The following is a 14,363-nucleotide window of genomic DNA, read 5'->3' as shown; positions in this document are numbered from 1 at the left end:
ACTTTTTTGTGTTTAACTAGGTGGCGCTATACATGAAATGAGTGGTTATGGAATGGGTTGACATGGCCCCTTGAGATCAACATACAAAAAAAAAATGGTCCTCCTAAACCCTACGGTTTTCGAGATATTCACAGAAAACTGTGTCTGCCCTACCCTCCTTTCGGGGGTCCAGTCCAGCGGGGGGGCTACAGATCAAAACGAAAAACGATGGTTCCATGCTATCCATGTGGGGTTACATGCCCACCAAGTTTCGTGTACCCCGGTCTTTCAGTGTCCCGGGACTCATTGACGGAAATTTGGGCATGCGAAAAAGAAAAAAAAAAATCTGACTAAACCTATATGACCGCCGCTTCGCTGCGCGGCGGTCATAATAAATCAATTTGATATAAACAAATAAAAAGATCCCTCTTCCAACCCTGATGTTTTCCCCCTCTCACATATTTGTATGTGTATTTGCACGCATATTTTACAAGGACAACAAAAACCAATGACACATTTTACTGAAACAGTAAGATTTACAACTGAATTTCTTACAACTTATTCAGGGTTGCATGATAATACGTTATTATAGGCAAGATTTTCCACAAAAAACATGTTTTTTATTTCGTCTTGTGTTTTTTTTTTAGCTGCAAGATTTAAAACAACATAAATTTGTCTCAAATTATATTTCCGGCACTTTTTTTTTCCCTCAAGAAGCAGAGATCTATGTGAAACATTGCTGTTATAATTCTTTAAAGAATCACAGTTCTCACGCCAGAGCCGTATAAAGTTACCTTTATATGGCTCTGGTTCACAATATAAGAACCAGAGTGTTCACACTATAAGAGTGTTTTTCTCTCTCAGGTCCGTGAAACTCTTGACAATGCAGCGGCACTGTCACTTGACTTACTTAGTTTCAGGTTGATTTGAGGCCTCTCTCCAGTGTGAATGAGCATGAGTCTTAAGACTGGATATTTGTGAAAAATATTTTCCACACTGAATACATTTATAAGGCTTCTCTCTTCTCTCCTCTTCTTCTCTATGTGTAAGCATGTGGCGTTTAAGAAATGTGGGATTTACAAATGCTTCTCCACACTGGGCACATTTATGAGGCTTCTCTCCAGTGTGTATTAGCATGTGGGTTTTAAGAGTTGAAATGGTTGAAAAACCTTTTCCACAGCGGACACATTCATGAGGCTTCTCTCCAGTGTGTACGAGCATATGATTTTTTAAACGTGACATTGGTGAAAAACCTTTTCCACACTGGACACATTTATGAGGCAGCTCTCCAGTGTGTTCAAGGATGTGGCGTTTAAGAACTGTGGATACTGTAAATGCTTTTCCACAATGAGCACATTTATGTTTCTTTTCTCCAGTGTGTATTAGCATGTGGGATTTAAGATTTGAAAGTTGTGAAAAAGCTTTGCCACACTGGTCACATTTATGAGGCTTATCTCCAGTGTGTATTCGCATATGATGTCGAAGATTTGAATTATATAAAAAACCTTTTCCACACTGGTCACATTTATGAGGCTTATCTCCGGTGTGTATTTGCATATGATGTTGAAGATTTGAAAGTTGTGTAAAACCTTTTCCACACTGAATACATTTATGAGGCTTCTCTCCAGTGTGTACGAGCATATGAATTTTAAAACGTGACATTAGTGAAAAACCTTTTCCACACTGGACACATTTATGAGGCAGCTCTCCAGTGTGTTCAAGCATGTGGCGTTTAAGAACTGTGGATATTGTAAATGCTTTTCCACAATGAGCACATTTATGTTTCTTTTCTCCAGTGTGTATTAGCATGTGGGATTTAAGATTTGAACGTTGTGAAAAAGCTTTTCCACACTGGTCACATTTATGAGGCTTATCTCCAGTGTGTATTCGCATATGATGTTGAAGATTTGAAAGTTGTGAAAAACCTTTTCCACACTGAATACATTCATGAGGTTTATCTCCAGTATGTATTAACATATGGGATTTAAGATTTGACTTTTCTGAAAAACCTTTTCCACATAGAGCACATTTATGAGGCTTCTCTCCTGTATGTGTTAGCATATGGGATTTCAGCTTTGAAAGGTATAAGAAACCTTTTCCACAGTGTACACATTTATGAGGCATCTCTCCAGGGTGTTGAAGCATGTGGTGCTTAAGTACCGTGGATGTTGTAAATGCCTTTTCACAATGACCGCATGTATGTGCCTTTTTACCAGAATCGTGCTTTTCATTCACACTAACAGAGTGTGTTTGCTGGTGTTTCTTGAGTTCTCCCAGGGCTGTACAACTCTTCCTGCAGACTCTGCAGTGGTGCAGCCTTCCTTCATCACACAGTCTTACTTTGAGTTGCAGGTTGAGTTGATTGTTCTGTCCATGGATCTTCTGTTGTGTTGTATCTGGGTCAAATACAAATTGAAACAAACGATTAAGTCCAGTGAAAAAGTGTTGACCTTGGTGGTTTGCTTGTTGCATTAAGCGGCATTCATAGTGAGACATGTTTTTCAGCCCTAGAATGTAAGTATTCAAAAGTGGTGAGTGATAAAAACATGCAAGGTAGAAATTGTGTACAGATGTATGTTGCTATATATTTAGCTAAATCGCTAGTTCCCTGACATAGCTAAGGCTAGTAGCTACAGTCATGTTACAAAGTTAGCACCAATGCTAAAGTTGACTAAAAATAGGAATAAAAAAAATAATCTTTTGGAAATGGATTTTAATGCCTTAATATTTTTGAAGGAATAATGTATCGTAAATAATGTTCTTCCTTAAAATACAGGGGGCATAGGTCCGTGTATCATTCGTTCATTTGATATTCAATTGAGAATCCAAAATGAAAAAACGAAAAAAGGACTTGTTTTTTTCATTATTTGTTTATGAATGTGATACAAACCAACAAATAATGCTTTGTTTTTCAGACTTTTGATTTCATGATCAGATCAAAAGTAGAACGTTTAAAAAACGGCCTCAGGCCCAAAACTGATTTTGATATTTATTTTTTCCGATTTCTGTGACCCGGAAATTATTTATTGACTTCCATTGCCAGCTGCTTTTTCTGTTTTGCAGTGTTAAATCGGACTAGGCCTACCAGACAATAGATTGACCATATTGTAGGCCTACAACGGCAAAGCCTTATCATATGCATGTTACATTCATGACATGAAAAGTAGAACTTATTGAACAAAAATGGCAAATTACGCAGTCGGCTAAACATTTTAAACTTGCGCAAAACGGCATGAACCCAGCAACAGTGCGTCGCATAACTTAAAACACAAACTGAAGCAACAGCTTGGACAATCCTACTGCAAAGCCTTTCCTTCTATAGGCATGCAACGTCTATGACATAAAAAGTGGAATATGAACGCATTTCACACCTGACAATTAAACGGAGCTGCCGCCTGTTCGCGATTTGACTGTTTCTTGAGCTCTCAGAGCAGTGTTAATTGCGCGTCTTTTTCAGATGGTGAACGTAGGCCTATAGTTGGACGGGCAGGACTGACAAGTAGACGGGCCTAGGCCCGCCTATGGCTCGATTTTAATTATTTGCTCTGTTTGTGAATGAAGTTGTAGCCCCTCTTTCCTTTGATCAATGTGCTTGTTGAACGATGTGTCCCATAGCTACTGTCTATGGTGTAATCTCACCAGAAGGCTACTGCAGCTGGCTGCCTTCCAATGGCGACAAATGATGATCTGAGCTGATAGATCTAACATCTAGTTCCCTAACATGGGCTGATACTACATAGCCTAGGCCAGTCATTACTTCTATAATGCTTTGGGCGAACGCGATGATCATAAACGAAACAGGCATGAGAAGGGAGATGATTTTCTGTCGATTCAACTAAACCAAGTTTGCCATCGCCAATTTGCCAATTTCTCGCTATAGTTGTTGTATAGACAATATTTTCTGTCGCTATGGGATGGCCAAAATTAAATCTAGCAACAAAGTCACTGAATTGGCAGCACTGAGCACTGACAGGTCTAGACCAAGAAATTGACTTGGATAGACTTCCAGGTCACAGAAATCGGAAAAAATAAATATCAAAATCAGTTTTGGGCCTGAGGCCGTTTTTTAAACGTTCTACTTTGGATCTGATCATGAAATCAAAAGTCTGAAAAACAAAGCAATATTTGTTGGTTTGTATCACATTCATAAACAAATAATGAAAAAACAAGTCCTTTTTTCGTTTTTTTATTTTGGATTCTCAATTGAATATCAAATGAACGAATGATACACGGACCGGCATAAGTAAACACACCCCTTTGTTAAATTCCCATAGAGTCAGGCAGATTTACATTTTTAAATGCCAGTTGGGTCATTCCGTGTCAAATCAGACAAAATCCAGGAAAATGGTTGCACTAAAACCTGTAAAATATTTTTGTTCAATTCTATTGTATTCATAGTCTTTTCGCCCTTAATTGTTTACACTCTCTAAAAGGCCTCATCTTGGAGGCCATGTTTGGACATTTATATCTTAAAAAGTATTATTCCTGGCCTGATGAAACTTTGTGGAATGGAAGACAAACATGTTCTCAGTAAGGAGCAACTATTAAAATGTTGTACCACAGTCTCATTGGTTTTATAGAGGGTCCCTAGTTTCAGAACAAAAACATTTTGAAAACTCTTTTATTGGGACACACCTGCCATCAATCAGTATTTTCTCCAGAAATATAATCCTTTGTTAATGTTGTCTCAAAATGTGAAGTCTCCAAAACAAATGGCCATGACAATAATAAGGATAAAACAAGCCATGTTTGCAGTTTTGTGTAATTTTCATGCAACTGAAATGGTATGAGGGGTAGTTAGTAGGACCATGAAAATCAGTAATGAGTACTCTGGATCGATCTACGAGTGTTTTCACAACGTTCTTAAGCAACCATGGTTTCGGGAAACAGTCCGCAAATCTTAAGACGTTCGTAAGAGGGACTTTACAACTTACCTACAATGCTTTCGGGGAAACTGGGCCCAGAGTGGTACAGGCTCGTCATAGTTTGACTGATTATACCACCACTCCAGTAGAGGCGCTAATGAGCGATAATACGAAAGAGTAGCAGAAGACAAGTTACACTTGAGCAAAGCCAATCAAGTTGTTGTTATGACAACTGTTGTCCTAGGAACTGAATTAGTAGCCTAACTACTCACTGTTTGACAACCTGCCATTCCATGCAAAACAACATTGTAGCATTTCATGCAAAACAGTGCGGCAGAAAAGCAGAGATCAATTAGCCTGGTTTGCACACATTATGTCAAATGTTCACTTCTACGTTTTTACACTGCCAGATTTGCTGCGATATACAGTATATAGGGTTGCCACCTGTCCAGGATTTTCCTGATTGTCCAGGATTTTCATGGTCTGTCCAGGAAAATAAAAATAAAAATCCTGGACACTGAATGTCCCGGATTTTTGTACATGATGCGCAAAATGTGTATTTCAGTTTAATTGAAGCGTGCCTACGTCCATAAACGTATGCACAGCCTTATTGGCTCTACAAAAATGACGTGGCATAACATGGGTGGTGGTGGTGGGGGCACGCACCGTGGAGGTTCATTAGAAATGGTAAGGTGGAGAGGGAGAGTGTGTGGGACAAGGAGAGACAGAGAAAAGAAAGTTTATTCCACATTAGCAAAAAAGCAGAACCTAATTAGGTATTCCCCCTTTTTTCTCAATACTGCCCCCAGGTGTCCACAACTAAAAACTGTTGAAAATATAACAAAATAATAAAGGTCTGCTATTAAATAAAGCAATTAACTAAACAAATAACTAGAAATTGTCGTTCTTACTAATTTTAGCTATACAATTGTCGCTTAGAATGACGGTTTTTATCTTGGGTTAGATTAGCGAAAGGCACCGTTGCTTACAAACAAAAAGGTCGATTGGATGGTCAAAATGTCCAGGATTTTTGTCAGACACAGGTGGCAACCCTAACAGTATATGACCTTCAAGGCACACTTGTCAATTTTAGATGGGAACAGGGGGGTCGACATGGCTCCCCAATTTTACCACAAGGAGGGTAGTCACAGAAGCAAAACATTTGGTTCCGTCACAAGTGTAAAAGAATAAAGGTGGAATGGGGGAATCGGGGCAGGCGTTTTGATGACACTACATTTGTCATGACACTACACTACGTTTTAGCTGGAAAGGTGCTTAAGCCAAGCAGAATGCGTGCAAGAGTTGGATATATAAAAAATGGCCAGATTTAGGGGTTGCTCCTCCCAAAACGCGTAACTCCCTCTATCACGCGTAAATGACAGATTTAAGCGAAGGGGAGAATTTGCACCGCGTGAAATGGGAGTAGTTATGCAGGGTTTTTTTTTCTTACGCACCTGGGAGATTTTCCCCCCGTGTAATGACCACTGAAACATAATGACTGAGTTTTGTGCTTCTGATTCACATCTTTCATTAGCCTGGGTGCCAGCCGAACTTAGTCCCGCCCACAACATTTGAAGTTGGGAAGTTCGGTCTGGCATTGTTGTGGAGCAACAATGCTCGCCCCAGAGCTGGCGGACCAATCAAATCGGGCTTTACGATGATGGACAGGTGAGCAACAGCACTTCCCTCGAAACGTCAATCCCTCGAACAGGTGGTCAATCAGAGATTTCAAACGAACGAGGGAACAACATGCCACAATATGCAACAGTGCTGTTTTCCCTTGATGAAAGTAAAACCTAGCCTAGAAATCTAGACGCGCCCCTAGCGGCAGCAAATTACATTTGCTGCCAGGGCTAGTCTAGCAACTCTCCGTTGGCTTGTGAGCTCCAGAAATCGAAACTTAATCAGGACATTGAAATCGTGTATAGAGTCGTTTGGTGGGCTTAACATAATGATTGATGGCAGAGTTGCAACGGTTTGGCTTGAATTCCCTGCTACTTGAAAACAAATATCCTGTATTGCGTCCTATTGCGTGCAGAGGGAATTTCAAAGACAACTGATTATCCCGCCCCTCGGACTGAGCACTGCGAACGGTGAGTGCCCAGACCTTACATTTTAATGTGGGTCTGGCTCGCCAGGCTAAGTGAAACCATGAGTTTTCCCACATCTCAACTCTGGCCAAAGTTTTCAAAAATAATCGTTTTCAGTGATAAAACCTCATTAAATAATATGCATTTTCCATATGGGGTCTTAAGCCATGTCTCCTTCTAGCCACAGCGTTTTTGTTTCAAACATAGGCCTAATCTAAGCGTGGTCAGATTACGTGATAGACCAGGCGATGTTGCTCACCTGTCCATCACCTGTAAAGCCCGATTTGATTGGTCCGCCCGATCTAGGGCGAGCATACTTGCTCCACAATGGAGCAATGCCAGACCAAACTTCCCGACCTCAAATATTGTGGGCGGGACTAAGTTCGGCCTGGCACCCAGGCTAGCCTTTCCCAGCTGTTTATAACATGTTTGTACCATATCAGTGTTCAATGGAATTATTTTTAAAAACGGAGGGGATATAGGCTATCAGTTTTTTCCCAATAGCCTACCCTACTACGTATCTCTTAGATTTCGCTAATGAGTGTTGTAGGAGATAGGCTTATTGACGGCACAATAACTTTTACAAAAGACCAGAAAACACTGTGGCATTTGTGGAGAAGAAGGATGGTTTGTGTGTTCGTCTACTACAACCCCTTTAGATGTGAAGGGGAAATGTGTGCAACATAAAACAAGAATAGAATTAGAAAAACGTTGGCAATATCTTTCACAATTACTTTCAGATAAATGAGCTTTTCAAGAGCACAAATCTAAACTCCACTTGTCATCATCTTCAGAATGCTGTAACCTTTGATCTAGGGCACATAGAAACAAACTTTAACCCTTTAGCCGCCAGGGTTTAAAAAGAATAAATTGGATTTGTACATCAAAATTTCAAAAGGCCATGGCTTGCAAGTGGTCAGAGATAAAGTCCTACTGTAAATGTGAAAATCATTTAGTATGAACAGAAGTTTATGAAGGGGGTAAATGTACTCATCTAATTTGCATATTATGACGTCACTGGATGGTAACCACCGTGAATTATGTACATTTCAGTAAATACTAGATGTTGAACATATTTGAGCAGTTTTACTTTCTTTTTTTGTCATTTCACCAACATAACAAATGAACAGGAATACAGTCACATGTAAACCAACAATAGTAAACTATTACTATAATCACAAACCCTATGCTACTATACAATAAAGTAGCCTGGTCAAATCAGTTCCATATCGCGGGTGACTTTGTAGTTCTTCAGAGCTCTATTTTTACAACCCCTGCTGTCTATACCACGTCCATTACGGACACTATCATCACTATTGCCACTGGCACCTCCAGCTATGTTGGGCAGAGGGTTGAAATCGGTCGAAATAAGCATGGTATGCTTAGTGGACACTGTCGCAAAGACGTACCTCCATTCACAGACGCACCGTGACTATCAGTCAATAGACGATCGATCATATTCTCCAAAAGGCAGATATTCTCCTTCAGAATCAGAATGGATGAATAACAGACCCAAGACTTCATCACACGTGAATTTTTTTTTCAACATTTGGTGTATTTCTGCTTCAATTTGTGCAAAACTAAGGCCCGCATCGCTTCCGCGTTATGGAGGAAATGCACGTCGTCTTCGTGTCTTTCTCGCGTGTTTTCGCGAACTTCCTGAAAACTTTGAAAAAAAAGGTTGAGCTTGAATCAAAGCTCTGGGTGTCTGCCAACTAGTGGTCAAGAGTACAAATGAGATTTTACACTGTACTCGCGTCTATCGTCTGTTTTATTCAGTAATGACGCGTGTCGCAATATTGCGACATGGGCGGTTAGAGGGTTAACTTGTTTTGTAAACTTTAAGTGATTGGTAATCATAACAGATGTGTTTGTTTGTTGTAGAGATGTTTAAAGTTTTATTTTCTATCCTAGATGTACATGTATGCATTCACGTGATCTTCCCCACTTACTTCCAAGTTCATGATCAAACTCTTTTTCATTCTCTTCTTTCTTTTCACTGTAAGTACCGCTGGACTCTGTGACGTCTGTCTCAATGTCCGTTTCAGTTTTACAATGAACTGCAAATGGCTTTTCTTCATCATGTTGAAACGCAATCATATGACCATAGTCCTCCTCTTTTATATCTTCTTCTTTTATTATCATTCTCAGATCAACCTGCTGCATTTCGGTAACGTTGACGATACCAGAACTAGACGCAAGATCCATGTTCCCAATGCACCAAAGATGAACCATCCAAAGCTTTCTACAGCCTGCAGTCAGAACACAAAAAAAATACCACAAGAATTTTTTTATGAAGAAAACACAACAAAAAATACAACATGACTGGGCTACGTAGCCTACAACAACTCATTTATAGGATCAATAAATTGGCCACAGCAATTGTGTCTAAACACGTAACTTACTTCAAGTAGGCTAAGTAATTATGACCGCCGTGCAGCGAAGCGGCGGTTATATAGGTTTAGTCAGATTTTTTTTTTTTTTTTTTTTCGCATGTCCAAATTTCTGTCAAGGAAAATAATTTATGTCTAATTTATGTGTACATTTAGTGACCGTACACCAACAAGGATTCCTGGGACACTGAAAGACCGGGGTACACGAAACTTGGTGGGCATGTAACCCCACATGGATAGCATGGAACCATCGTTTTTCGTTTTGATCTGTGAGAGTTGAGTGTGCATAATGCAATTTAGTGAGACAGTTAGAATCATATGCCTTTCAGCGTGACTTATTTTTGTAGAAAAAATGTGCTGGACTGGGTGGCGGTCATATTTTGTACCGCTCTGCGGTACATCTAGTTTTCATTCATGCAGTGCATGCTATAATACAACTAGAAGAGACATAACTGAATAAGGAAGCAAGAGTTAAACGTTCGTAACAAGATGAGTTGTCGTATCAACACAACTAGAAGAGACATAACTGAATAAGGAAGCAAGAGTTAAACGATCATAACAAGATGAGTTGTCGTATCAACACAACTTAACCTCCTGATACAGAACAAGTTCGGCCAGTTCTCTACAGGGAGTGTTTGAGACTCAAGGAAATGACAAGAGAATAAAACTCAAAACTGTCAGTTCCTTTGTTTACTAATTATGAGTTGCAGGTTTGGAGGTGTCTGTATGTAACATGTGTATGTAATGTTTGTATGGAGTCCAATTTGTAGCCTTATTAATAGCAGTTTTAGGTAAGAGCAGAATGGCGATCTCAGTGCCCATACATCTCCAACTATGGATCTGTTTTAGAGGCCAGAATTGTGGTTGGTTCTATTTTTTAACTTCACAGAGAAAAGTCTGAGTTCAAGGAAGAGAAGACAGAATTACCAGCCGCCCAGTTTAGACTTGATTTTGTTGTTGTTTGTCTGTCCCTGAGAAAACTTTACCACCTATTGTTTTGAACTGAACACCTTGAAGATGCCGCCTGTGTAGTTGTTTTGATAGTTTCTTTATGCACGGTTATGACCCTTCTCTTCCTGGACGCTCTAGAAAGATTTAAAAATTCATGACAAGATCAATAATTCTAGGTATTTCACTTTTGATTGTATCAACAGGACTAAACTAGTCTTTCACTTGAGGGATGTATCAGAACATTCTGGTTTGAATTTTGTTTATTTTGTGTCATTTTTTTTCTCACAAACTTTTTTATTGTATTTATTGTTGATCGCCTATTTTGCCAGTAAGAGTATTTTCTTAAGCATAACACATTGTGGTTGCTCTGCAAAACTATTCTAAATCTCAAGCTGGGAACATGTTCCAGTATGTGGTCACATGATAAGCAGGAAATCAGCACAAGGACAACATTCAACCCTTGAGTCAAACAGCTACAAAACATTATTTTGTGGCTACCATTCATAGTGTTCTAAGAATTAAGATCTTGTAACTCTACATATACAATCTTCTCTATACATTTCTTTAGAGCAATTGTTTATATGCACAAAGTAAGATCAGTTGCCTATCTTTTATTTCATTCTCACCTTCAAACCAATATTTGATTCATCAATCATCAATCAATATCCAATTCCATTTCACAACAAAATAATTAAATGCACTCACCTTGAGATCTTTTTAACCACCTAAGATATATTCCATCTGTACTGGCTGATACCCGTTTCAGAATTAATTTTATGTTCCTGCAAGAAGCTGTTATACAGGTTGTACAGCTTAGAAAACTTTCCACCTAAAGTCTGTCCTTCAGAGTTGAGATTGTTTCCTTAAAGACACAGTACGTACGTGGTGTAGGTGTAGAGTATGTGGAAGGGGGAATTTTACACAATTGACAATTGAAGTCGCTTAACTAAGAGTTCCTCAGTACAATAGTAAGGCATGGGTGCTGTGTTCAGTAGCCAGGACCAATTGTGTCCATGAACCTGTTCACTCAGGGTAAGTGTGTTGTTATGTACAGGTTAAGTGAACCACATTTCCCAGAATGCACTAGGTATTCAGATAGTGTACATGGGAGCAGCAGTGAGAGAGAGAGCTGAGGGACCTGACTGAGAGGAGATCAGTAGAGAGAGAGAGAGCTGAGGGACCTGACTGAGAGGAGATCAGTAGAGAGAGAGAGAGCTGAGGACCTGACTGAGAGGAGATCAGTAGAGAGAGCTGAGGGACCTGACTGAGAGGAGATCAGTAGAGAGAGAGAGAGCTGAGGGACCTGACTGAGAGGAGATCAGTAGAGAGAGAGAGCTGAGGGACCTGACTGAGAGGAGATCAGTAGAGAGAGAGAGCTGGGGGAACTGACTGAGAGATCAGCAGAGAGAGCTGAGGGACCTGACTGAGAGGAGATCAGCAGAGAGAGAGAGAGCTGAGGGACCTGACTGAGAGAAGATCAGCAGAGAGAGCTGAGGGACCTGACTGAGAGGAGATCAGTAGCAAGGGCATAGGTTTGGTCTCAGCTTTGGTGGGGACACATCCCCAACTCCTGCTGTCACGATACCAACATTATTGTTTCAATACCAATACCAAGTGAAGAATCTCGATTTAGATAACTTTGCGATTTTTTTCATTTTGATTTGGTTTGGGGGCCCCCACCACCTTGACGGCTTCAGTAATATTGAATATTGTGTGATCATTCACATCAGTGGCAGTCATACAATTTGATTGACCCACACACAACCCCCCCCCCCACACACACCACACACACACAGAAAGTGATGGTTGTCATAGGTTTCTATTTCATATTTTGGTATTCATATAAACTTTATATACTGTATATTGTTAATTATTTATAGCATTTTATGATCTGCATAATTACTAATAGCTAAACATATTTGGTCATTTGAATACATCATAATGATATTTAAATTATTAGTCTACACTTGTCTTCAATATCATCACATTTGTTGTGTGCAAGTTTAATTGTGTGCCTGTCACTTTAAGGAGAACGCGAACGCAATTAGCTTTCAAACTCGCGGTTTTAGGCTAGTGGAAAATAGTTTTGCATAGTGCAAGGATATGTGGATTCAATTCATCATGTTTGCTATGTCATTAGATAAAATAAATGTTAAAAAAAACTAACAAGTCAAAGAAAAGCTTTCTTGAATGAGATCTGTGACGGCTGCAGGCTGCAGGCCGTTCTTCCTGCTTGCGCGCTCTCTTCTCTCTCCTGTCTCCCTTGCAGGTAATTGCTGGCGTGGGCGTGGCTAAGGCATTCCCATTACGCTACTAACCATCAGGTGTATAAAGGGTACACGGTGCACCCCTGGAGGGGGGCTGGGCTGCGTTTGGGCCTTTGGCGTTTTTGGAGAGCTGGCGTCTTTTTCTTTGTTTTTGCATCCATGCATTCACACACTTACATCTCAATACACTTTTGCTACATGCACCCTTGCGAACATACTGACACTCATTACTGATGAACATAACGTATCGTTTCATTTATGTAATAAATACGTTAAAAGTTGGTCCTTTTCTGGTTTGTCCTCCTTTGTTTGGTTATGGCCCTTTGAGCCAGGCTATAACAGATCATAAAAGGAGAAAAGTGTATCGCAATGTTCATTTCTATAAGTATGGAAATGCACCATAGTTTGTCTTTTATTTATTTGCATTGTGCAGGCTACATTCACAAATACATTAACCTACATGAACAGAATATAGGAACAGGAAAATGTCTCGGATCCATTGTTTATTGCGACTGCAAGATTGGTAGCCCAATTAACAGTCAGTGATGGTGACTTCTATTCTGTGCTATGCGACTGTCTGTGCGGCACACCCCTATTCAACATGACTCCTAACCTTGGTTGAAAGATTACAGAAGCTAGGTTAACTGTAACAATATCCTGGGTAATATCCTAACAGTTAATGCTATTTTCCTTAGTAAAATCCGCATTTGAAAACCTTGTCACCAGTTGCCACAGTCTGTAGTTACTTTGCCTACTTACACTCTGCATAATGAAAACGCTTCGAATGTTCCTTTTCTGCTTTGGCGGCATAGCTGATCTACAAAGCGCAAAAAGAGGCAAAATGTGCATGCTGAAGGGCAAAGGGAATATTACAATGTTTTACACTGGCCTTTTTTGGGTTATGTATTGCTAGACATCCCTGAAAATTTAGCATACACACTCACTCGCTCGATAACTTAGCATACACACTCGCTCGCTTTTCTGACAGTGTCACTACAAAGTAGGCCTAGGCTATGCTTTGACTCTGTTGTGTGTCAGATAAACCCCCTTCGGTTTCAGCCAATCAAATGACAGTGCTTCTTTTACTGTCGTCCTTGCCATTGGAATAGTCCAAATAGCACAAAGTTCGCTAAAATATTGGTGGGGACAATTTTGTCATCTCAAAATTTTGATTGGGACTAGTCACTAGCGTCCCACCCTAAACCTACGCCCATGATCAGTAGAGAGAGCTGAGGGACCTGGCTGAGAGATCAGCTGTGTGGACTCAAGTCACATGATTTTGATGACTTCAGACTCGACTTGACAAAATTAGAAATTACTTGTAACTCGACTTGGACTTCCATACTATTGACTCAAGACTCGACTCTGACTTTGCCCATTTGACTAATGACTTGTAATGACTTGGGGCATGGGTAAAATTATTTGTATCTTATAAAAACTATTTTCTGCCCATACCTGTCGTGTATTGCACACTAATAAAAATGTTCCAAACTTGTTTAAGCAGACAACTGGAATAACACACGGCAGGGTACGAAATCGAAGTTTCCTTTTTATGTAACACAGTCACTTCTCTAGCCAACATCACAATACCAAGAGGGCCCCCAGTGGCGGGTACTCGTATTTATACTTTAGCGAACAAACCAATCAGAGACCTCCATTATCTCATTACCAATCATAGATGGCAAAACTAATACCTTTTAGTTATGTCTGTGTTCAGAACACCACAGCTCCTCCCCTGTAAAATCTAAACTTCATCTAAAGGATTCTCTGATATACATTTTCTTTCTTTTAACCCATAACCGTGTACAGTATTTCTTT

At 39.9% G+C, this 14,363-nt stretch overlaps 2 protein-coding genes across 3 annotated transcripts in view; both read right to left on the bottom strand.

Moving 5' to 3' along the window:
• LOC143135698 (NLR family CARD domain-containing protein 3-like) overlaps positions 1-14,363 on the bottom strand; it is a 219,438-nt gene that overhangs the window by 57,849 nt on the left and 147,226 nt on the right. The window lies entirely within an intron of this gene.
• Positions 231-11,160, bottom strand: LOC143135988 (uncharacterized). 2 transcript variants are annotated; one of them, XM_076296390.1, is made up of 3 exons: positions 10,984-11,160; positions 8,887-9,186; positions 231-2,375 (listed from the first exon to the last, which is right to left on the bottom strand). In XM_076296390.1, the coding sequence occupies exons 2-3, from the start codon at positions 9,167-9,169 to the stop codon at positions 886-888; spliced, it is 1,773 nt and encodes a 590-aa protein (XP_076152505.1). In that variant the 5' UTR covers positions 9,170-9,186; positions 10,984-11,160; the 3' UTR covers positions 231-885. The 2 variants fall into 2 exon arrangements, with proteins under 2 accessions (XP_076152505.1, XP_076152514.1); XM_076296399.1 differs by lacking the exon at positions 10,984-11,160 and adding an exon at positions 4,914-4,998 and having other exon boundaries at positions 8,887-9,104.

Source organism: Alosa pseudoharengus, unplaced genomic scaffold, assembly GCF_046254945.1.
Source record: "Alosa pseudoharengus isolate Yale_2024_CS ecotype anadromous, Long Island Sound unplaced genomic scaffold, YU_APseudo_1.1 YU_APseudo_1.1_scf_1, whole genome shotgun sequence".
NCBI lineage: Eukaryota > Metazoa > Chordata > Actinopteri > Clupeiformes > Clupeidae > Alosa > Alosa pseudoharengus.
This window is presented reverse-complemented; position numbering and strand designations above follow the sequence as displayed.